The sequence below is a fragment of the Mandrillus leucophaeus genome, unplaced genomic scaffold (assembly GCF_000951045.1).
Source record: "Mandrillus leucophaeus isolate KB7577 unplaced genomic scaffold, Mleu.le_1.0 Scaffold757, whole genome shotgun sequence".
NCBI lineage: Eukaryota > Metazoa > Chordata > Mammalia > Primates > Cercopithecidae > Mandrillus > Mandrillus leucophaeus.
Window position 1 is genome coordinate 36,005 of NW_012108219.1, and position 25,665 is coordinate 61,669.

A 25,665-nucleotide genomic window follows, 5' to 3' on the forward strand; every position below is an offset into this window, starting at 1 on the left:
TTGAACTCCCATATCCTAACTGACCAGTCTAAATCATGGCTCATCGTGGTCAGGTTAATTTTCCTGATGCAACACAGCACAAAAATGTTCATGGCTCCCCATAGCCCACAAATCAAGTCCTAGACTTGCTCACCAATGCCTTCAATAATTGCCCCATATACATTTTCAACTTTAATTTCCCACTTTCTCGGGCACAAATCTTCCATCCCAGTCATTTCAGGTGAGGTCTACAGCTTGAGTCACCATAACTGCTGAATTCCTTTACTCACATGGAAAAGTCACCCCTCGGCTTTTACATCCTCTTCTCCCCGCCCATCTGAATGCTATCACCTTCCAAGCCCCAGCCCATTTCTCCAGCCCATATTAATTATGCTTTTTCTGAAGGTCTAGAGCACTTAACTGACAGTACTATTTATCTTGTCACTCATTTAAATTCAGTAAGTGCTATTACTGTTCATATTTTGTTTTGGGAGATTTTTTCAAGGAGCATTTCTACATTCCTGGCATTGTGTTTGGTGCTCAAAATGTTTTCTCACTTAATTCATGCAATAACGATATGCACATTTTAAAATCAAGCATCAGGGATGTAGTTATTTGCCCAAGTTTTAACAGCTAATAAAGTGGAGTGATTGTTTTTCTTTTTGGTCAGTTTGTTTTTTCTGGAGTTTCCAATTGCCTTTTGCATCTCTTGGTGTGCTGGTGGGATACAAAATGCTCTTACCCATGGTCTAGCCCTTGAAAGTACAAATCTGGTCATTTTTATCATTTAAAAAAGTAATCTTTTTATAAGAATGTTCATTGTGCTATTATTTATATCGTTGAAAAAATAGAAATGGCCTCAATGTCAAACACTCAGTTATGAAACATTCATATAGTGAAGCATTACAGCCACTAAAGTCATTTTGCATGGATATTTAATGATATAGGAAAATAGTCATGATATAGTGTTAAAGGAAAAAAGAAGCAGGATATATTTTATGATTTATATGTTTAGTAAACACATAAAATTAACTGTGTGCCACGTGCTGCTCTAAATCTTTTACACAGGGGACTCATATAGGAAGATTACCAATTTATGACCTTGAGCTAGTAATTTAGCCACTCTAGGATTAATTTCCTCATCTGAAAAATGAAGAAGGTTATATTTGTCTTCCTGAAGGTATGATCAAATGAATTAATGCTTGTAAAGCATCAAAAACACAGCACATGCTTAAACAAATGTTCCTTTATTATGTTCTAGACTGGCCATCCTATAGCGCACTAGTGAGTATTTTTAGGTTGGTGCAAAAGTAATTGCTATTTTTGACAATACTTCCAATTAATATTTTGTTTACTTGGTTTCTTTGTCACCAAGTGATATGTTAGTAATTGCTGAACAGTAATACATGTTTTAGATTCATTAGTTAACTGAGAGATAGTTGCCTAAATAATTACGTATCTACTCCTACTAAGGAGAGGAGTAGGTTTGTGTATAAGAGGGAAATCCTGACACTTAGTTTTATGTGTGGTTAAATAGAATGATGGATGTTTTCATCTTTTTACAGCCTCTCTAACAGTGGTCACTTACTTTGACCTCATTATTTTGAATGGTTATTTGAGTCACATTTTAGCTGTATACTAACTAATGACAATAATTTAAAGCAGTTAGCCTGATACTTTAATCTATGATGAACTGACAATTAAAATAGCACATTATAATTAGGTATGATGCAATATGTTCTTGCATTATCTTATCATCTTTGAAACAGAGATGCCTCATGATTTAGCTTTTTGTTGTTGTTGTTCTCAAGATAGGGTCTCACTCTGTCACACAGGCTAAAGTGTAATGGTGTTCACTGCAACCTTGAACTCCTGGGCTTAAGAGATCCTCCTGCCTCAGCCTCCTGAAGGGCTTGGACTATAGGTGCAGGCCACCACACACAGCTAATTTGTTTATTTTTGCAGAGATGGAGTATCAGTATGTTGCCCAGGCTGGTCTAAAACTCCTAGCCTCAAGCACTCCTGCCGCATCTGCCTCTCAAAGTATTGGGATTACAGGCATGAGCCACTGCACCTGGCTGCAAATTATTTGTCTTACATAGAGATCTCTAATCCAGTTACGGATATCTAAAACTTGCTTCAGTTTTTCCTTTGTCTTTTAGTAAAGCAATTGGGGGGGAAAATGCAGTTAAACTATGAAAACAGCAGATGGCAATAATGATCTGTAAATCAAAATTTCAAAACTTTCACTTATTAAATTCATTCTTTAAAAAAATCACTGTTCTTATAATAAATCCACTTACTAAATATGAAATGTAGGAAAATTCCAAATGTAACCCCACATAAAAATTACATTGCACATTTCATATATCAAAATAATTAAGATATTCATCATGGTCAAGATTTAGTTTTCCAAATAATAATGACTTCGTTTTAATTGATTCAGATAATTTATTAGATTTAAAGTTTTAGCTTTGCACAAATACATAGATATAAATTTAAGTGGATAGTTAAGTTCCATCTCTAGCCTCCAGGCTAGAGAGAGATAGTTCAGTGAAGACCATTTTGAAAACTTTACAAACGTTTCCACTTATAATTTGGTAATTTAAAATATGAATTTCACTTTAATTGAAACTTTCCGCATAAAAGATTGGATTTTACTTGTGCTGTCTCATAATTTCTTGTGCATTAAGATACTTTTCCCCCTTTGTACAGTGCAAGGAGTTGGAATTGGCACCAAAGTATTAGTCTCTAGTTTATCAACATTAGTTATTCCCAAAGGTGGTGGCAAAATTCTTAGGATCTCATAGTTATTTTATTTGTAATTTTATTTATTTTCATTATCCAGCTCTAAGACTTTTTCTACAAATTCAAACATGAAATATATCCTTTGTTTAATTTTGTAACTCCATTTTTGTCTTCAAAAAATGGGATAGCCATAGGTATGTTCTTCTTGGAGCCTACTTATCTTCTAAGTAATTTCAAATTGGTCTGTTTATAAATGTTAAAAGATCCTTTCAAATTCTTCTTCAGCAAGTTGCCTCCACTAAAAAAAGTGTCTTTGGACATGTGTATTTTATAAAACCACTGCTTCAGTCTAAAACTTTTCTTGGATTTACATATCTTGGATTGACTCATTTCTAAGTAGCATATTTGCTGCTGTTGAATTACTTTACAGAGCCTCTTTAAATTCATATTGCATGCAGGTGCTTCATCAAGGAGACAGTGAAAAGACACCAACTTGCTGTGTCAATCAGAAAAGGCCACAAGCCTGGGTCTGAGAGAAAAAAGGTAAAACAAAAAGACACTTAACAGGAAATAAAGTGATTCTACTCTTCTAGAATTGTCTTAGGTGAGCTACAGACCTGCTGCTAACTCCGATTTTTTCATCATCATTTGAACATACCTCATCTTATATGCAGATCGACTAGTGTTCCCTGAAGCTTTCCAATTGCATTTAATTGAAGGGAGATGGCTGTAACTGTTTAGGTGCCAATCTCTGTGTTTTTGGAAACATGAAAAACCCATGCCTCATTTCTTTACAATTGCATTTTAAGAATACATTGTCCACAACAGGGCTGGTCCAGTTAACATTTTAAAAGTGCAATTCCAGGCTTACAGAATGTTAAAGTGGATGGAGTCTTATATCATCTGGTCTCATGGTTTTCAGATTGCTCAGAGACTCCAAAGCTATTCTAAGAAGGTGATTCAATATTAACGTTTTTACACGGCCACGCATGGTGGCTCATGCCTGTAATCCCAGCACTTTGGGAGGCCGAGGAGGGTGGATCACCTGAGGTCAGGAGTTCGAGATCAGCCTGGCCAACATGGTGAAACCCCGTCTCTACTAAAAATACAAAAATTAGCCGGGTATGGTGGCGGGCTACTTGGGAGGCTGAGGCAGGAGAATCACTTAAACCCGGGAGGAGAAGGTTGCAGTGAGCTGAGATCGCACCATTGAACTCCAGCCTGGGCAACAAGTGGGAAACTCTACCTGAAAAAAAAAAATTCTTACACACAACAATAGCATAGAAATCAAGAGGTGACTAAATGTAGTTAAATAGTTTCAAGTTCCTTAATTGTCTTGCATGCAAAATGTGGATTAAGATTAGTCATTGATGCACCAAGAATGCATGTTACAATTTCAGGGTCATCACTAAAATAATAGAAATGCAAACATATAATCTTTCAGACTAAAAGAGAAGAAAAGCTGAGTGACAAGTCACTCAAACAATTTGAAAGAAAGCAAGAAAAGAGAGAAACAGGGACATAAAACAGCTGGAATAAACAGAAAACACGTAGGAAGATGGTGGATTTTTTTATCCAAACTTATTAGTAATTATAAGTGCAAAGAGATTAAATGCCCCAGTTAACAATCAAAGACTATCAGACTGATTTTTAAAAAAATAAATAACTGTTGTTTACAAAAGACATGCCTAAAACATAAGGATACAGAAAGTTTGAAAATCAAAGAATGGATCCAGGTATTCTGTGGAAACTATAGCTAAAAGAAAGCTGGTTAGGCTATATTAATAAAGACTAAATACACTTTAAGGCAAAAAGTATTAGTAGAGTTAAACAGGGACAATTCGTAACGATAAACATTTTAGTTTAATAAGATGAAGTAATAATTCTAAATTTCCATGCATTTAAAAACATGGCCTCAAAATATATACTTTTAAAAGTTGTCGGAACTATAAAACAAATAGAAAAATTCGCAACCATAATGGGGAATTTTATCACACTTAATGCCAGTAATTAAAGCAGACAAAAATCAGGAATGATCTGAATAATTTAAACAACATGAATAACACAGGTAGAGCACTTTACCTTACCACCCCCAAATAGACATTTTTTTCAAACACATATGAAGCAGTTACCAAAGTTGACCACACGCCAGGCCATAAAACAAGCTTCAACACTTTCACGAGATTGAATTCATATAGTCTGGTTTTTCTGATCACGCTATAATTATGCTAGAACTCAAGAGTAAGAGGATAATTAGAAATTCTGATAGGTTTGGAAATTAGGAAATATACTTCTAAATAACTTACTGCCAAAGAAGAAAGTATATGAAAATTAGAAAACAATTGTACTGAATGCTAATGAAAATATTATGTATTAAATGTATGGGATACAAGTAAAACAATACTTAAAGAAAAAAGAGAAGGATTAAAAATCAATAAACAAATTATCTATCTAATGAAGTTAGAAAAATTTTCCAAATTAAACTCAAGGGAAGTAGAAAGAATAAAATAATAAGAATAAGAAATAAGAAATAAACATAATAAAAAGCCTCAACAAAGATCAAATTTTGTTCTTGAAAAAAATTAAATTAATAAACCTCTGATGAGACTGATCAAAGGAAGAAAAAGAGAGAAGGCACAAATAAACATTATTTTTTAAAGGATATCACTATAGATCCTGGAGTCAATCAAAAGATAATAAAAGGATATTATGATCCAGCTTATGTCAAAACAAATTGAAAATATAGATAAATGGGAAAACATGTAATTGACCCAAGAAGAAACAAAATCAGAATAGTAGCATAACGGCTAAAGAAAGAGAATGTCTTCACTGGTGAGCTCTACCAAAATTTAAGGACAAAGCAATACCAATTTTACAGTCTTCAGTAAAATAGAAAAAGTGTGACTTTTCAGATTATTTATAAGGCTAAAGAAACTTCAATACCAAAATCTACAAAGGCATTATAAGAAAAAAATTGCAAGTCAATTTTGCCATAAAAATACATGTAAAAATTCCAAAAACAAAAATTACCAATCAAATCCAGCAAAACATAACAAGGCTAACATACATGACAAAACTAGTTTCATTCCAGGAATGCAATGTTGGCTTACTATTAGAAAATCACTGAACTCATTATATTAATAGATTATAGGATAAAACAATATATTAACAGATGCAGAAAAAATGTTTGATAAATTTTTTTGACCTCCAATTATACTAAAAGATTTTCACAAACTTGGGATAGAAGACAATTTCTTAAACCTTAAAGTTTATCTGCAAGAAAGCTACAGGAAACCTATACTTAATGGTGAAGCTTTGAAGATGTTCCTTTTGAAATAAAGAATGAGTGAAGAATGCCACCATCATCACTTCTATTCAATGTTGTAAGAGATCCTAGCTAATGCAGTAAAACAAGAAAAAAAAATAAGATAAAAAGTATATGGATTCCAAATGAATAATAAAAACTGACATTATAGATATAAATATATAGCTGAATATCCAAAATAATATACAGATAAATTATTAGAATTAATCAGAAAGTTTAATAAGGTTGCAGGATATAAAAATCAATATTTTTCCACATAACAGCAATAAATAAAAAATTTAATTTTTAAAGTTTTGTAGCAATGAAGGGAAAGCTTCCTTTTTGCCCTTGGAGGCTTCACTGAAAAATCAAGTCATAAAAAGGCAGATAAATAAGAGAAAAAGCACACAAATTTATTACTCCTATGCACACGGGGAAAATCAGAGTGATTGACCAATACTTCAATGGGTGCAGATGCTTGTAGAACCGCCTTCTTAGGGGAAAGAGAGATGGGGAAGTGTGGATGATTTTAGGGGAATAATAAATGATTTTTAGGAATTTGGTGGGCTTGAAGAAAACAATGGTTCAGGACAGAGTCTGTTGGGCTCACAGAGCAGACTTTTGTTTGTGACAAAAATCTGCCCAGGTTTGTTGATAGACTTTAGTCTTCCTTCTTGTGATATGGTTCAGTTAATGAAAACTCAGGAAAGGGACCAGAAGTCACTGTTTTCTTCTTTGGTAAGTTTAGAATTAGGCAGATAAGGAAACTTCAGGATTGAGAGGCAGGAGGAGGGAGAGGAGAAACAATTGTTCTCCCTGGTAAGAGAACTGAAAACTGGTCCAGTCTTTATGCAGATGGGGGGAAAAATCTCTTCTAGCATCTGTTGATCTCTAAGGGCCTTTAATTCAAAATACTCATTACAATACCATGAATCCATATTTTAGGGTAAAGTTCCATGAGCTCCTGCATTCATTAATTACAATAGCCTTAAAAATGAAATTCGTAGGAGTAATTTGTAAAAGGTATGTAAATCTCTGTGGAGAAATTATAATACTATTGAGATATATTCTAAAAACTAATGAAATGCAGAAATATATCATGATTATTGTTTGGAAACTGAATATCTTAAGATGATAAATTTTCAAATTGATCTCTGAAGATTCAGTAGAATGCCAAAGCCCCAAGAGGAATTTGGTCGAACTTGATAAGCTGTCTCTAAAATTTATATGGAAATGCAAAGGGCCAAGAATAGCCGCGACACTGTTGACTCAAAAATGGGAGAGTTTAACTGACCACATATCAAACTTATCATGAAAGAATAATAATGAAAGCTATGGTATGGGCGCTAAAGTAGACAACTTTGCAAATGGAATAGAAAAGGAGTCCAGGGAAAGGTGCCCACATATAGGTAAACTCGACTTGTTTCAGAGGTAACATTGCAAAGCAGTAAGGAAAGGGTGTTCTTTTCAATTATATAAAAAACTGGACATTTATATGGGAGAAAATTTAAATGAAAACCTACTGGATTGTATGTCAGATTGGTTCCAGGTGGATTATAGACCTAAATTCACAAGACAATACAACATCGAAAAAATAATATGAGGGAATATCCTTAAAGATTTCAGGGGAAGGAAAGAGCTCTTAAACAAAACACAAAACCACTGTACTCAAGAAGGAAAATATTGATACATTTAATTACCTAAAACTAGAAATTTCTGTTCAACAAAGTATATTAAAAATGTGAAAAGACAAGCTATAGAAGGGAAAATGACATTTGCAAACTATGTAACTGACCAAGATCTAGTATTTGTGATACATAAAAACTACAAATCAGTAAGAAAAAGATTTAAAAAGACAATAGAAGACATAGAAAAATGGGCAAGAATTAACTTCAGAAAAGAGGTTATCCAAATGGATAACAAACCTATGAAAAGGTGTTTAATCTCATTAAAAAGTGAGGAAAAGTAAATTAAATCACAATGATATATAAGTATGCATATTGGCATAACTTAAAACCTTTGACAATATCAAATGTTGGTGAGGATGTAGAGCATCAGAAATGCTTATCTTGTGTGAACTGGAGAATAATTAGTACAACTATTATGGAAAATTACATGGCTTAAACTAGTAAAACTAAGGATTTGTGTTTCCCGTGACCTTGAAATGCCACACTGAGTACACACCCTACAGAACTGTGAATTATGTGCACCATAATACATATGAAAAAATATTCATAATAGCACTAATTATAAGAGCTTCAAATTGGAGGCAAAACAAATGCCCATTAGTAGTAGAATAGATAAATACATTATAGTATATTTCACACAATGGAATACTTTATAGCAACTAAAAAAAATGAAACTGCATATGCTTGTAGCAACATAAAAAACTTTTAAAAACATAATATAAAGGTCAAAGACAGAATCATTAAAGATACCATATGATCTCATTTATATGAAATTCAAAACTAGCCAAAATTAAGTGATATTTGGCAGTGCGCACATAGGTAATTGTATTAGACTGTTTTTCACACTGCTGATAAAGACATACCGAAGACTGGGCAATTTACAAAAGAAAGAGGCTTATTGGACTTGCAGTTCCACATGGCTGGGGAGTTTTCACAATCATGGCAGAAGGCAAGAAGGAGCAAGTCACATCTTACGTGGATGGCAGCAGGCAAAGAGCAAGCTTGTGCAGAGAAACTCCCATTTTTAAAACCATCAGATCTCGTGAGACTCATTCACTATCACGAGAACAGCACAGGAAAGACCCGTCCCCGTGATTCAGTCATCTCCCACTGGGTCCCTTCCACAACACGTGGGAATTATGGGAGCTACAAGATGAGATTTGGGTGGGGACACAGAGCCAAACCCTATCAGTGATAAAACTCTAAAGCAAAGCAGGAAATCACTTTTTATAAGAGTCCAGACTGAAATACATTTGCAGGGAGAGGGAAAAGATGTACAGAGAGGGGATGTCAGAGTCTCTTTTTTGCTCTAGGTGGCAGGTTCAAGGGTGTTCACTTTATTTTGGAAGCAGTGCAGAGAAGGGAGCCAGACTAGAAACGGAGGTGATCAGCTGGGTCTCAGTTACATACAGAAAACAGCAGAGACGGCTGAAAGATCCTTCTCTGTGTTCAGAGCCATCATCTATCATTAGCATCCAGTGACAGCAGGAATATTGATGCCAATATTTTTCAAAGTCTGCAGAAACGACTTGGCTCCTCTGCAGAGCCTTGTGAGTCACTTCAGAAGAAATCAATATCCATCTTCTGTTCTCTTCTTGCCTGGTGAGGGGACCTGGAATCCTTAAGCTTTTGCTCCTGGTTTCCCACTTCAATATTCATCCAAAGAGTCTCCTCCTGCTTGTCGTCATTCTTTCTGCCCTTCCTTGCCCCCCAGGGTGGAGATATCAAGTGTATGATACCCCACTATGCGGTGATGTTAGCCCCAGAGCACAGCTGAACACAGCATTCCTCAGGAAAGGATTCATCCTCTATATAGGGAACACTGGAGATACTGCTGCCCTAACCCCAAAGAACTAATCACCAAAGCTTGCTACTTTGAGCCCATGGTAGGCAACTGGAAGAGCTATTTGGGGCAAACAGTGTAACTCAAACATCATCATAATTATCTGACAGACTTTAAGTAGGCCGATCCAATGTTCTCAAACCTGGCTGTATCATGAATCACTCAAGGAATTTATTTTTTATCCAGATTTCTGAACCCCCAACCTCAGAGATTCTGACTTACTGGGTTCTGGGTAGAACATGGAAATCTATATTTATAGCAACTCACCCAGGTGATGTATCCAGGTGGCTCTCATGCAACTCTTCAATGGACTGGTACTTAAGAGCATCCCAGGGGGTCAGAGCTCAAGTACCTCACAGCCAGGAACTGTGTAGGCCTCCTTTGCTTACATCTAAGTGGTTTCCCCTGGTCCAACTGGAACATGAATGTTGTCTCCTAAGAGTCCAACTTTATCACTTCTAACCATCTAGATATCTGCTGGTAAACTCAAGACATCTCTAATTCTTCCTCTTTCCACTAGAGATTAAATGCATTTTTTTCACATAAAGATAGACTTTAATCTAATGTAGTTATGCATGTATATAAATGCCCAAACAAGAGCCAAGTTGGGAAATATGGCCATGTGTTGATGTGATGTCTTGGAACAAGTAAGGACACCTCTGCGGAGGTGTTTTGAGGGCTACACCAACATGCTGATGTGATACCTTATCAAAGCACTCTAGAGCAGCCATTCTTAAATATTTTGGCCTCAAAAAGACCAAACAAGTCCTTTATGATTGCTTATGTGTATTGTATGCATTGATATTTATTTACATGGATATTTATAATCCATTCATGTTAAAATTTTAAATGAAAAAATATTTGTTTATAAATCATTTACAAATAATAATAAACTCACTGTATCAACATAAATATCTATTATATGAAAATAACATTTTCAACAAAATTTAGTGAAAAAAGTGACATTGTTTTAACTTTATGCAAATCTCTTTAAGTTTGACTTAATAGAAGACAGATTTTCCTATCTTCTGCATTCAATCTGTTGCAATATGCTGTTTTGATGGAAATATATAAGGAAAATCAGTCCTCACAAATATGTAGTTAGCAAAAAAAAAAAAGGAGTGCTTTAATCTGTCTCTGCACTTAATCTGTTGCATTATAACATTCCATGTAACCTCTGGAAAATTCCACTGTACACATGACAGAACAAAAATGAAAAAGGCAAGTAACATCTTAGTACTGTTAAAAAAATAGTTTTGACCTCACAGACCCCCAAGATTTTCAGACTTGGCCCCACCTTCCCTACTCATCCCACCCCCATCCTAGTTCTAGACCATGCTTTGGAGACTGAAGACTGCTTCTTCAAAAGGAGCAGTGTGCTCCTTTCTTTGTCAATAGACAGCCATTGCTGTAACACTGTTCTCTTGGACGCAAAGCTGAGGCAGGTGAGGCGGGCAAGCTAAGGGACCATTCGCATCCGTTTGCAGAGCTGGTGAAAGTGCTAACTATAGCCAGTGCTGATTGAGGCTTCGTTCCAGGCAACAAACACCTCAGCAGGTTCACCTGGTGATTAAACCCGCCTCTGCGGGGGCAAGAGCCTGATGCCCTGCTCCCACTGGGGACAGGTGATTGCTTGAATCGAGGAAGAGAATAGTCAAGATTCACCTCAAAGTCGATGGCATTTGCCAGGGTTGTGAATTTGAGCAACAAACAGCACTCATGTTTGTCAGAATGAGCTTCTGAGCCACCTCCCCATGAACTTGAGCACTTCCCCCTCTGACAATATATTTTCCCCAGATATCTCCTTGTCCAACATCCTTGCTTTCCTCGGATCTTTGCCCACATAGTACTTTCTAAGAGAGGCCCACCCAGAAGGCCCACCCAGATGCCCGACCATCCAGCATTTTTCTTTTGTAGTAGTATGTGTTGCTTTTTAACATACTGTACGATGTGCCTATTGGCTATGTTTATTGTTTATTGTTGATATTTCCCATGAGACAAAGATCTTTGTTTGGTTCAATGTTGTATTCCCAAGGACAGAATCACACCCAAAATTGAGTAGATACCAATAAATATTAACTCAATGAACGCACAGGTAATATTTACACATCGTGGGGCAGAGGAGAACATCAGCTTCCTGTAAGCAGCCTACTCCCAAGAGAAGGGGAAGGCAGAGCTTAGCGTGCTTGGTTTATTCTCTGCAAATTCATGATGCATGGTTCAGCCATTCCTTTTCATCAGAGTGATTGAAGGGCAAATAGGAATTGGGAATGTGACATCTCCACAGTGAAAGAAGACATTAGGAATGGAAAAGAAGAACCCACCCCGATATCCCCAACTGTCTGTTATTTACTCATTTGCACTTAACTCCTAAGCCCATGCTCAGTTTAAGCCTGTGGTGATCCTCAGAGATCAGAAGTTCCAGCAAGAGCATTCTGCTCCCTCTTCAACAGGCACTCCCCCAGTGCCAACCATTGCACCTGTGCCCTTTATTTCCCTATTGTTTCTCAGCTCCAAAGCCACCTTTCTATTCCCTTCTCTTGATGGTGGGGCAAGTACTTTGCAAACCAAATTTCTCAGACTACCTCAATCATTGACTTACTGTCTGCCAAAAGGAGATAGGCAGGAGACTGGAAGCAAGCAAGAACATAATTGCAGCGGGGAGGTCAGGGATGGCAGCGGGCAGTTCTTCCTCCAAGCCCCAGCCTTGCCATCTTCTCAGTTACTAGCAGCATCCAGGCACTATTAGTCCTCAGTTGCATGGAGCTCACCCCCAGAGTCCCAGCATCAGCCCTGGGGCCTCTTCTGAACTCTCAGGACAATTCTACCCTTTACTTTTTGTTCCTCCAGTCTTAGGAATATTAGCAGTTTTCTGCAGTTAGAATTTCTATGTTACTCCTCCTTCCTGCTCTTTCAGTCCTCCAATAGCCATGGGATCAGTTCCCTGCATTGAGTCTGTCTATCTGAAATACCTAGTGTGGTTTCTCTTTCCTTGCCTGGATGGACCCTAACTCATACAGCTTCTCTGTAGATACTTTTGGGAACATCAGTGGACAAGTTAAAATTCATCCCCAGGGAGCTCTAATGTGGGTCAGAAAATTTACTAATTAAATTTCTAAAAGACTGCAAATCCATTCCTTATTCCATTTCTCTTTCCAAAGTATGCTCTTCCGAATTGCCCAATGTAACTGAGGTGACCATAAACACCAATGCACCCAAGACAGTCCAGGTTTTTGCCTGTTATCCCAGCAAAATCATTAATATAGCCTCCTTTCTCTCTCAAAACTGTCTAGTTTGAGTGATAAATTATATGGTCACTCTAAATATAGACCATCGTATGTTCTACAGCAAAATTCAATGACAACATTAAGATACTACAGCAAGGAGGCATCACGCTACCTAACTTCAAACTATACTACAAGGCTACAGTAACCAAAACAGCATGGTACTGTGTACTAAAACAGATATATAAACCTATGGAACAGAACAGAGGCCTCAGAAATAATGCCACACATCTACAACCATCTGATCTTTGACAAACCTGACAAAAACAACCAATGGGAAAAGGATTCCCTATTTAATGTATTGTGTTGGGGAAAGAGGCTAGCCATATGCAGAAAACTGAAAGTGGACCTGTTTCTTACACCTTATACAAAAATTAACTCAAGATGGATTAAAAACTTCAATGTAAAACCTAAAACCATAAAACCCCTAGAAGAAAACCTAGGCAATACCATTAGGACATAGGCATGGGCAAAGACTTCATGACTAAAACACCAAAAGCAATGGCAACAGAAGCAAAAATTGACAAATGGGATCTAATTAAACCAGAGAGCGTCTGCACAGCAAAAGAAACTAACATCAGAGTGAGCAGGCAACCTACAGAATGGGAGAAAATTTTTGCAATCTATCCATCTAACAAAGGGCTAGTATCCAGAATCTACAAAGAACTTAAAACAAATTTATAAGAATAAAACAGCCCCATCAAAAAGTGGGTGAAGGATATGAACAGACACTTCTCAAAAGAAGACATTTATGTGGCCAACAAACATATGAAAAAAGGTCATCATCAATGCTCATTAGAGAAAGGCAAATCAAAACCACAATGAGATACCATCTCACGCCAGTTAGAATGGCAATCATTAAAAAGCCAGGAAACAACAGATGCTGGAGAGGCTGTAGAAAAATAGGAATGCTTTTACACTTTGGTGGGAGTGTAAATTAGTTCAACCATTGTGGAAGACAGTGTGGCAATTCCTCAAGGATCTAGAACCAGTAATACCATTTGACCCAGCAATCCCATTACTGGGTATATACCCAAAGGATTTTAAATCATTCTACTATAAAGACACATGCACACATTTGTTTATTGCAGCACTATTCACAATAGCAAAGAGTTGGAACCAACCCAAATTCCCATCAATGTTAGACTGGATAAAGAAAATGTGGCACATATGCGCCATGGAATACTATGCAACCATAAAAAAGGATGAATTCATGTCCTTTGCAGTGACATGGATGAAGCTGGAAACCATCATTCTCAGCAAACTAACACAGGAACAGAAAACCAAACACTGCATGTCCTCACTCATAAGTGTCAGGTGAACAATGAGAATACATGGACACAGGGAGGGGAACGTCACACACTGGAGCCTGTCAGCAGTTGGAAGGCTAGGGGAGGGATAGCATTAGGAGAAATACCTAATGTAGATGACGGGTTGATGGGTGTAGCAAACCACCATGGCATGTGTATACCTATGTAACAAACCTGCGCATTCTGCACATGTATCCTAGAACTTAAAGTATAATAAGAAAAAAAAAAACGACAAAAAAAGATACTCCAGCAATAAAATACCAATTACAAGATGTTCCAAATTAGAATATAAACTCCTTCTCGTCATGAATTTTCTGAAATTAAAATTAAATGGTTCAATGATTAACGTACAAAGATATTAAACCCCAAAGGAGTTAAAATCCAAAATCATTTTCTCTTCACCTTGTAATTAAAAGTTCAAAGAAAATTAATGTCCAAAATATATCCCGATTTCTTATTCAACTGCTTTGTTATATTTCTCAATGTTCTCAGGCCATGCACAAAATATTGGAGTTGAGATGTCCAAATATCACTTCTTTTTTCCTCATGAGCATCTTGAACAGATTATAAAATAAAGAGAACAGAGAAGAGACTAAAACAACACCCTTATTACTAACAAATGTAGCTTGTGCCTACAGGCAAGAAAGCCTGCTAACAGTGAACTCTAGAACTGGTCTTCCCCACTGTGGCATTAACAGCTACTGTTCACCCATGTCTGTGTTTGTCCCCTCTTCTGGGCACAGCTATGCTATATCTTTCTCAGCCTCCCTTATAGTTAACTCTGTTCATGTGATTGAATTTTGGCCAATGGAATGTGGAAAAAAATTCTGTGCACTCTCCTAACGGTCCATAAAAATTTCCCAAGTGTGTTTCACGCTTTCACACCCTCCCCTCATCTGCAAGCTGAATGAAGAGGACTCTCAGGGCTTAGAAGAGGGCAAAGCCACCAGAAGGAAGAACACTAGGTCTCAGCATTACTGCATGGAATAGAGACTGTTTCTTTACCACCAGTCCTCATTGAACAGTGACATAAGTGAGAAACAAACATTTATTTTTGTTCAGCTATGGAATGTTTGCAAGTTGTTTGTTTCACTGGTTAGCCTATCCTGCCTGATACACCCAGAAGATCCCTGGAAGCCCTGATGCAGGACAGGTTTCCTGTGGCAGGAAGTGAACTGCTCAGGAGATCCGGAGCCACAGAAGAAACTTCTGACCCTGTGGACAGCTCCCCCCACGAAAAAGAAGGCCAGGCTGAGCTGAGCATGCTCAGTAAAATCTTTCCACATTCAATCCAAGCAGCTTAAGCCCCTCTTTCTTCCCTGGTAGGAGTGAGGGAGCTTCTTTCCAGAGGCTAAAATAATCACACCGCCACATGGAAGGAAACAGCTCCCCACCGAAAATGTGTTTTCTTTTTGTGCAACTCTTTTCTTGATCTCTAGAGATCTTTCCCTTTATTCCCCATCCAGATTCTATGTACTGTTTCTCAAGACACACCCGCTCTTAGCATCCTTAGCAGGTATAAGACAGAGGGGCACTACGTTTCTCTCTTCTGACTAGCCCATGAATGCCAGTCGTATGGTCACCTTTGGGCAAGCTTGGGTGAGAGTTAAAGGAGAAACAGCCCTTCCGGACCTCTCTCCCCACCTGCTTCAGATTGCAGAGTCCATGAAGGGTCATTCTCAGCAGACATAATAAGAATCCTGGATGCATTCTTCTATTTAACAATGAGGTCATTTCCTCACAAATCACCAGGCTTTTCCTAAGGGAAGTTTGTGCCCACAGTAATGCCCAGAGTCCACCTGCCTTTCAGACCCACCTTCCTTCCCTGCCTTTATTTGAAAAGGAGAGAGAAAAGCTCCAACCTTCATCATAACAAAACTAATGTTGGGATGAATCCACTTCAATGCGCTTGCCATGCTCATAGTCCCTACTGAGGGACAATGTCCTGCATAGCCCTGGATACATGGACCAACATTTGGTCCCACATGGCCTCCACCTGCCAACCAAAACAGATGAGGCAGAGGTGGACGCCCATAGATTGGTTGGCACACTATGGCTGAGAGATAAGCCAGTTAATGGGAATTGAAACCCAAAGTTCATGATATAGAATTCAAATGAGATAAGTCACAATGAACCATCTCAAAACCATAAGACAGCAGGAGCCGTGAGTAAAGGGAGGAAGTCAGCTCATGGAGAAAGGACAATGGCACAGTTGTAGAGAGACATGTAAATGATGAGAGGATAGCGGAGGGACAGGAGGCAGAATGCACAGCTTGGAGGAAACTATTCACAGAGATATTGTGGAATCTGTCCATTGTTCAGTGCTTTCTTTCCATGTCTATGTTTATAATAAGCCCCTTTTTCCTTGACCTGACTTGGGTGGTCAAGGTCACTGTGCCTTGCCTGATTGAAACAACTCATTTGCACAACTGCATAATAAGACTGTGACAAGTGATCCAGAAAACCGTGATCATATGGGCTTCTCCTCTTCCTACCTAAAATAGCAGATGCCTTGAGCTACAAACTTTGGGAAAAGGGTATGAATAAGCACTAGATAGTTTTGCAAGATTTGCACTTTAAGGAGAAAGGAGAGTAAGCTAGGTGAATTATTGGGATATTCTTTAGGTTACTATGAGGTTTGGAGGTTACAGTTAGAAAAAAAGTTTCCTGCAGCAAAACCCCTGCCAAATTGAAAAATTCTTTAGACCACATGGGAGATCTTCAAGGAAATCATGGTGCTGGTAAAAAATAAATAAATAAATAAAATAAGAGAGATTTTTACTTTCTCCTCTTCTGGGGATGGGAGAACTAAAGTCAGGCCTCAGTGTCATCTTTCCACCCAGGAGCAAGATCGAACCCTTCCACTGTGGGACGTTGAGGCCTGAATAAGACCCTTCTAAGCAAAGGTGAAAGAGGCTCTGAGTACAAGTACCCATAAACATGGGCTGCTGTAACATAGGAACCCAGAACCCTAATCATCAAAGCCAATGAATGTCTCTAAGAAAGGGACTGACTGTCCTGACAGAGTTTTAAGAGCCAAAGGCTTTGTGGACTGAACCTCCAAAACAGAGCAGATGGGAGGAGGGATGGTGAGAAGGCTTATTCCCAAGCCAAGCCCTGGAGAGGATGGCAAAGTGGCAGGTGGAAAGCGTGGTAGATGTGGAGTGCCATGTGAGATAGGATATCCCAGTTGATGCCTCACAAGTCCTGGTACTTGCTGCCTCTCATTGCACCTCCTGTTTCTATCTTCAGTAAAGGCTTGAGGCTATTTGGAGCCCAGAAGCCAGCAGCTGGAGGGAACAGGCAATTGGCCAGGCCAACTCCTCAGCCCAAGGAAGGCAGGCCTGGGGCAATGCCTACTGGCCAGCAACATTAGAGGGTCCATTGGAAACACATCCAAGTCCCCATGACTCACAACTGTCATAGCTGTGAAGCAGTGTCATCTTTCTTCCTGAAGATTTCCCGTATCACCCCAGGAGTAACAGGGATGATTGATTTTTGCTCTGGAAATAAATAATGGGTCACTGGGGACATGAATAGAACTATAGCTTCCTTAAGAAGCAATCTCTCTTAAGAAATTATAAAGCAAGTGTCTCCCCTGCTCAGTGGCATCTGTAGCATTGTACTCCCAGCCTTTCAGGATAAGTCTAAAACAGTTTGGCACTCAGTTCCAAGCTAACCTATGGAAAAGGGAGAACTTTGAAATCTGTAGAATAAATAAAGTAATGAGGTATGCCTACCCTAAATGGAGAAAGTCCAGCCAGTATTATTAAAAACTTTCAGTCTTTAAAATTTATAACATGGAAAGCTATACTATACTCAAGTATCTGAGTCTCCCCAAAAAACAATGACGCTAGGGAGGAAATCAAATGAGAGCAATCTAAGATTGACAGTTCAACTAGCCAAATCGCCAAATAATCTGCAGGCACAGTGGGATAGTGGACTGTTATTAAGTAAACCCCTGGTGAATTTTCTTTATTGAAGAGCAAGAAGTCAGCAGGTTTCAAAGTCCCAGGAATGTGGGGATGTAGGCCCTCTCAGTGGTAGCCAAAAGTGAGAGTTAGGAAGGGTCTAAAACCTCTGCTCCCCCTTCACTAGAAAGCCAGCCCTGGGGAGGGAGGGACCAGGCGGCAGCCCCACTCTGCACCACACAGCCCTCTGTTACTCCCATCTGGCCTATTAGTCTCTCCCTTAGCCTGACCTAAGTAACTCTAACCCAAGTAAGGAGAAAAACAAAGTTGGGAATTTCAGCATTCCTGACCAAGAAAGATTGAGGGTCAACCTGCAAAAAGTAAGCCCCAAAGTCAAGGAAAGGGAATGAGATCTGGACACACAGCTGCACTCAACATCTAGCATGACCCTCAGCAGGATGCACCACTGGACACAGCAGTGGCTACGCTTGTCCAGCAGAAACGGGGGGATGAGTGAGCTTGCTTTTGGCAGAAGAGAGAAACCTCCCACTAAGGGAAGAAGGAGCTGGGTGCATGAGATTGGCCCAGTAAGACAAACCTTCTCCTCAAAATAAGAGGGGCAGCTCTCACAGTACTGTAGTCTTCGTCACTGTGTTTGCCCCCTGAGTCAGTTTCCATGGACTTCCATTTAAACCCTGGGGGCAGGCAGGCAGGGTCACTAGAAATCTGTGAGGCATTAGGACTACTCTGTCCCCCTGTGACAAAATATAACACAGATGGAGAAAGAGGTGCTGCTGACCCTCAAATTTCCAAAGGCCTGAATGGGGGTGGCCCAGAGCAACAAACTGTCTGCTTGCACCAAGCCCACTTGCAGAAGACAGGACTTTGGCGGGAGAGACCAACCACTCCTGAGGACCTGCCCCTTGCTGCCTCTCATTGCACCTACTGTTTCTATCATTGATAAAGGAAAGATGTTGCATGCACCACTCTATTTAGCATTTAAGTTCAAGGTTCTGGGGAAATGAGTCCCACAACACTGGCAGGAAGAAGGTCTACTCCATGACAGGGCTGCCACAGTATGGTAGCAGACAGGACTTTTCATCAATGACAGCCTCTGGAAACCATGGGGAGAAAGTGTCCTGCATAACCAAGTGGAGGCAGACACCAGTGAAGCGTGGATTAGACAATGAAACGATTCAAGTGAAACAACAGAACAATTCAAGGGAGGGGGGACATAAAGGCCCAGTGATTCACAGTACTGCAAAGTGATTAGTCTAAAATGCAAATTTGATGACATCAGATCCTGTTTAAAATCTTTACCTTTTCTTCATTCCCACACACCCTCTCCTATCAGACATAACGAACTACTGCTAGGATTATTGCAGTAGTCTTCTGACTGCCACCAGTCTCACCTCACTGCACTCCTCCACTTCCCCACTGCTTTCACAACAATCCATGTAAACCTCCCAACTCTTCGGGTCCCTTCTTACCTCTAGCAATGTTCCCTGACTTCCTATACCCTTGGGGCAAAAGTCTACACACATTATAGGCCTTAAAACAGCCTCCATCCATTCATTCATTCATTTAACAAATATTTATCAAGTGCCAACTCCATCCCAGACTACTGTTAAGAGTGGTAGGGAACAGTAAACCAAAGACCAAAAGTCCCTGACTTTAGGAAGTTACATTCTATGGGCAAAATTTAGCACCCTCTGTGTTCAGCTCTTCTGCATTCAGTGGTGTAGGCATGGGCTTTTACCAGCTCATGGAGACCAAGGGTGCACATCTCTTCCCAACATTGCATTCAGTGATATTGCTTTGGTAGCCTGAAATCAACCTGGATAGGAATATTTACACTGCGGAAATCAGAAGAAGTCACTACAAATAAGCAGACACTAGGCTTTTTCTTTTTCAAGAACAGGTACGTGAACATTTACCAGCATACTTTTGTACCTTAGTCCAGGCTGCTCTCTGTGCCTAGAAATCTCTTCTTCTTGTCATCTGCCTGATGAATACCTACCTTCAAGACTTAATTCAAATATCAAAGCAGTTTTGGACCCAAGAGGGAGAGCAGACTCCTCCTCCCTCTGAGCTGCCTCTGTACCGTGCACACACCCAGAACACCTTCTGCACTTACCTAGTCATGTGACTGTCACCCCGCTGTACTGTAGATTTCTTGGAGCCAGGGATGAGTCAGACGTGACTCATCAATATCCCCAGCCCCTGGTATAGTGCCTGGCTCAGTTTTTGGACCACTCTAAAATAAATTCCTGTTAAATACATTTGGAGCCAGGAAAAAAAAAATGTATCTTATTTTAACAGCTGTCATCAGATTTCATTTTAGGAAAGGAATCAAGTATGAGGTGAGATGAGCTCAAGTTGTGGAAATGACCATGGGATATTTAGGTATAGTAATATGTAACACTGAGATTTCCTTTTCTGAGCTAAAATTATTCCATACCTACAAGATATATTCACAATGTGAATGCCTTATGTAAATGGTTGCACTGGTGAATGTTAAGAAAAATGGCTGAGTTCTATAACTGAGTTAATGGTGTGCAGAACAGGGAAGAGAAGACATGAGCAACAAGCATGGTGATCCCTAGACTGAATTTCCTCAGAATAAGGAGGCTGGAGCCAGAAGTGACCACAATTAATAAGCCCCCCAGGAATTTATGAAAATCTTGTGAAGCTCTAGATACTTCAGAATCCTTGGACTAAAGCTTTAAATTCATCTCATCTAGACATGAAAAAACAGCGTGGCCTAATTTGACAGCTTAATCAGGAAGAAGTGGGTAAGATGGATGGATGGATGGATGGATGGATGGATGGATGGATGGATGAAAGGAAGGGTAGATGAATGGATAGATGGATCTCTGAAAGCAGAGGTTGTGAATGGCTTAGTAGTAGAGGTGGCAAGTGAGATTATATTAGACCATTCTTGCATTGATATAAAGAAGTATCTGGGGCTGGGTAACTTAACAGATAAAAGAGATTTAATTGGCTCATGGTTCTGCAGGCTTTACAGGAAGCATGATGCTGGCATTTGCTTCTGCTGAGGGCCTCACAAATCTTACAATAATGTCAGAAGGTGACAGGGAGCCAGCACGTCACATGGCAAGAGAGAGAGAGGGAGAAGGCACCACACTCTTTTAAACAACCAGATCTCGCATGAACTACCAGAGCAAGAACTCACTCATCATCAGGGGATGGGGCTAAAACAGTCAGGAGGGATCCACTCCCATGACACAAACATCTCCCACTAGGCCCCATCTACGACACTGGGGATTACATTTCAACATGAGATTTGGAGGGGACAGACATCTAAGCCATATCATTTCATCTCTGGCCCCCAAATATCATGTCCCTCTCACGTTACAAAATACAATCATACCTTTCCAGTAGTTCCCCAAAGTCTCAAATATTTCCAGCATCAAGTCCAAAGTCCTAAGTCTCATCAGAGACTCATTCTCCTTCCACCATGAGCCTGTAAAATCAAAGACAAGTTATTTGCTTCGAAGATACAATGGTGGTACAAGCATTGGGTAAACATTCCCATTCCAAAAGAAAGAAATTCACCAAAAGAAAGGGGCAACAGGCATCACACAAGTCTAAAACCAAGCAGGACGGTCATCACATTTTAAAGCTCCAAAATAATCTCCTTTGACTTCATGTCCCACACCCTGGTATGAGGGGTGGGCTCCCAAGACCTTGAGCAGACCCACCCCTGTGGCTTTGCAGGGTACAGCACACATGGCTGTTCTCAAGGGTTGGAGTAGAGTGCTTGTGGCTTTTCCAAGCAAAGTTTGCAAGCTTCCAATCTACCATTCTGGGGTCTGGAAGGCAGTGGCCCCCTTCCCATAGATCCACTAGGCAGTGTCCCAGTGGGGACTCTGTGTAGAGGCTCCAATCCCACATTTCCCCCTGCCATTGCCCTAGTAGAGTTTCTCTGTTGGGGCTCCACCCTGCAACAGGCTTCTTCCTGGGCACCAAGCTCTTCCATAATCCTCTGAAATCTAGGAAGCCTCATTCATGCTTACATTCTGAGCATCTGCAGACTTAACATCATGTGACAACTGCTGAGGCATGACTTGCACCCTCTAGAGCTGCAGCGCAAGCTGTACCTTGGCCCCTTTGAGTCATGGCTGAAGCCAGAGTGGCCAGGATGCAGGGAGCAGTGTGGCAGCGCAGGGAAGCAAGGCCCTGGGCCAGGTCCCCTAAGCCACTTTTCTCCAAGGCCTCTGGGCCTGTGATGGAAGGGACTGCCCCAAGACTTCTAAAGTGCCTTCAAGGCCTTTTTCCCATTGTCTTAGACATTAACACTTGGCTCCGTTTAGGTCAGGCTAATCTCCCTAGCAAGTGGTTACTCCACAGCCTGCTTGAACTTCTCTCCTGAAAATGATTTCGTTTCCTGCTATGTGGCCTGTGTATTTGTCTGTTTTCATGCTGCTGATAGAGACATACCCGAGACTGAGTGATCTATACAGGAAAAAGGATTTAATGGACTTGCAGTTCCACATGGCTGGAGAGGCCTCACAATCATGGTGGAAGGCAAGGAGGAGCAAGTTTTGTCTTACATGGCTGGTAGCAGACAAAGAGAGAGAGAGAACTCCTCTTTAGAAGATGATCGGGTCTTGTGAGACTTATTCATTATCACGAGAACAGCACAGGAAAGACTTCCCCCCATGATTCAATTATCTCACACTGGGTCTCTCTCACAACACATGGGAATTCAAGATGAGATTTGGGTGAGGACACAGCCTAACCATATTAGCCAGCATGAAAATTTTCCAAACTCTTACACTCTGCTTCCCTTTTAAATATAAGGTCCAGTTTCAGGTCATTTCTTTGCTCGCACATATAAACATTGGCCGTTTGAAGCAACTAGGCCACTTCTTGACCGCTTTGCTGCTTAGAAATTTCTACTGCCAGATACCCTAGGTCATCACTCTTAAGTTGAAACTTCCACAGAGCCTTAGGACCTGGACAAAATGCAGCCAAGCTCTTTACTAAAGCATAACATGGGTGACTTTACTCCAGTTCCTAATAACATCGTTTCCATCTGAGACCTCATCAGCCTGGACTTCAATATCTCTATCAGCATTTTGGTCACAACCATTTAACCGGTCTACAAGTTGCAAACTTTCCTTCATCTTCCTGTCTTCTTCTGAAACCTCCAAATTCTTCCAGTCTCTGCCCATTACCCAGTTCCAATGCTGGATCCACATTTTTAGGTACCTTTATTGCAATGCCCCACTGCTCAGTACTAATTTTGCATTATGCCATTCTTGCATTGCTATAAAAAAGTACCTGAGGCTGGCTAACTTATAGAGAAAAAAGGTTCAATTGGCTCATGGTTCTGCAGGCTTTATATGAAGCATGGTGCTGGCACCCACTTCTGGGGAGGCCTCAGGGAGCTTACACCATGGTGAAAGGTGAATGGGGAGCCAATGTGACACATGGTCAGAGCAGGAGCAACAGAGATATGGAGGTACCACACTGTTTTAAACAACCAGATCTCACATGAACTACCAGAGCAAGAACTCATGCTTCACCAAGTGGATAGAGCTAAGCCACCTCCCACCAGGCCCCCACCTCCAACACTGGGGATTACATTTCACCATGAGATTTGGAGGGGACAAACATCCAAACCATAACAGAGATGAATGCCAAGACAGCTGGACTAGGTGAGGCAAGCCAGGAACAGCCTTCAGAAACAGCCTAGACAGGAGACAGGAAGACAAGGTGGCAGGAAGTAGTGGGGAACAAAGCAGGCTCCTCATCATTCAACTTCCTCTGAGTGCAGCAAAGGGGCTTTATTGTCAGCCCCTAACTGAACTGATCACTGAACTTTAAAGAGAAGACTGAGGCCCAGAGAAATGAGTAAATCTCCCCATAAGCAGAGAGTTGAGACTGGAATCTGGCTTCCCACCCCAGCCCAGTGCTCTTGGAACTAGAGGACTATCCTCACCCTGTCCGCTAAGGGGAGCCTTGGCACGCTGGCCACCACCAGCCCAGTGATGCTAGGAAAGTTGCAGTGCTTATCTATCTGTGTGCGCCTCCCTTTGCTCAAATGTAAAGTAGAAACAATAATACTGCCTGTCAGGATCTTCTTGTAAGAACTAAATTACTTAATATTTTAAAACATAGTGGTGTCATATCTGAGTTCACATTACCCTAAGATTCACCCTACCATCAGGAACTCAAAGATTCCTGGGTAGAGGCCTGATGAAAATGGGCACTGGTTTAAAAAAAAAAAAAAAAAAAAAGGAGGGATAATTTGGGGGTGGGGGTGTCATTTATGTTGTCCCCAGGTCCTACCCCTGGAATTGTGCAAGGGCCACAATAGTCAGAAATGGATTGTTTCATGGGATGTTCAATGAAACCTCAGTGAAACCATGGGACCATCTTGTCTTATTGCTTAAAACCACTGAAAGCTGAAAGGGTTGGATCTATGGAGCTTCCAGGTAACATCCTCTGAGGACCCTAGGAATGGTCAATGAGGGAGGAAGGGAGTAACGAGAGAAGAATTTAAACTGAGCAGAGCCAGGCAAACTCTCCCTGCATGAGCAACTAACAGGAAAACCCAGGTCCCATGTGAAGTACCAAGTTACAGGATCCCAGCAGGCCATGTCGGTTCCCTTTCCCCTTTCTGGACTTACTGCTCCACCAAGGCTCAGCAGACCATTGGCTCTCCCTTTTCCTCTGTTCTCCTGGCTCCCGCTACCTCCGCTTTTTTCAGCAACAGATTTATTTTTCAAGGATCCTGCTCCTGGGAAGTACTTCCTCTATCACTTCACTTATCTCACCTGATGCACTATACCTAGTTATCAGCTTAATTGCCTGCTTCCACCACTGACAGTTACAATCAGGTGTATTCTATCTTCATCCCTGTGGCATTATCACTCCAAAACAATAGTAGACAGTCTTTGCATATTTATTGGATGAATGAATTAATGAATGAATGCCTGGAACTCTTCCTGACAATGAAATTCAGGCCCTAGTCCCACACATAAGTAATTAAAGGTCAAAGTGACCATACTGAGCAAGTTCCTGAGCCCTTGCTAGTAAAAACAGGGCCCCTGGAGCAACATTGGTCTTTCTTGGAAGTTTTTAAAAATACAGACTCTCAGGCTGAATCCAGACTTGCATTTTAACAAGATCCCCAGATGATTCCCACATATTGAAGGTTAAGAAGCCCTGTTCTAAGGGGTAACGTCTTCCAGAGAGCTTAGCTGCTTCCAGCGCCCTACCTCAAGGGTCTGATTCAAGGAATGACACAGAAGACTGCAAATGCAGGCAGATCACTAAGGTCTCTGACCCTGGAGCTCCATCATCAGTCCACCCTCCACCCCAGATAGGCCTAGAGATTCCCAAGTGTGAGGCAAGGAATCAAGTGCTCCCTGAGAGGGTGTCAAGCCCCAGCGCCTCCTGGAAGTCTTTAGCTGTGCAGAGTCATGCTCTTGGCAGCACCTGGCTGCTATTGTTCGGAGAGAATGAGGAGCTGCGGGGACAGGGGCACTGTACATGCTGACTAAAAGGCGGGGCTCCTATCTGCATTTGGAATGACAGACCCAATTCTATTTGGGAAAGAAGCA

The 25,665-nt window shown here is 40.4% G+C and overlaps 1 protein-coding gene across 1 annotated transcript in view; it reads right to left on the reverse strand.

Moving 5' to 3' along the window:
• LOC105529245 (putative C-mannosyltransferase DPY19L2P1) overlaps window positions 1–25,596 on the reverse strand; it is a 58,687-nt gene extending 33,091 nt beyond the window's left edge. Inside the window, exon 1 of the mRNA XM_011966347.1 lies at window positions 25,389–25,596. Within this exon, the coding sequence (XP_011821737.1) occupies window positions 25,389–25,596 (208 nt within the window). The remainder of the gene's footprint in view (window positions 1–25,388) is intronic.
• Between the last annotated feature and the right edge of the window lie 69 nt (window positions 25,597–25,665).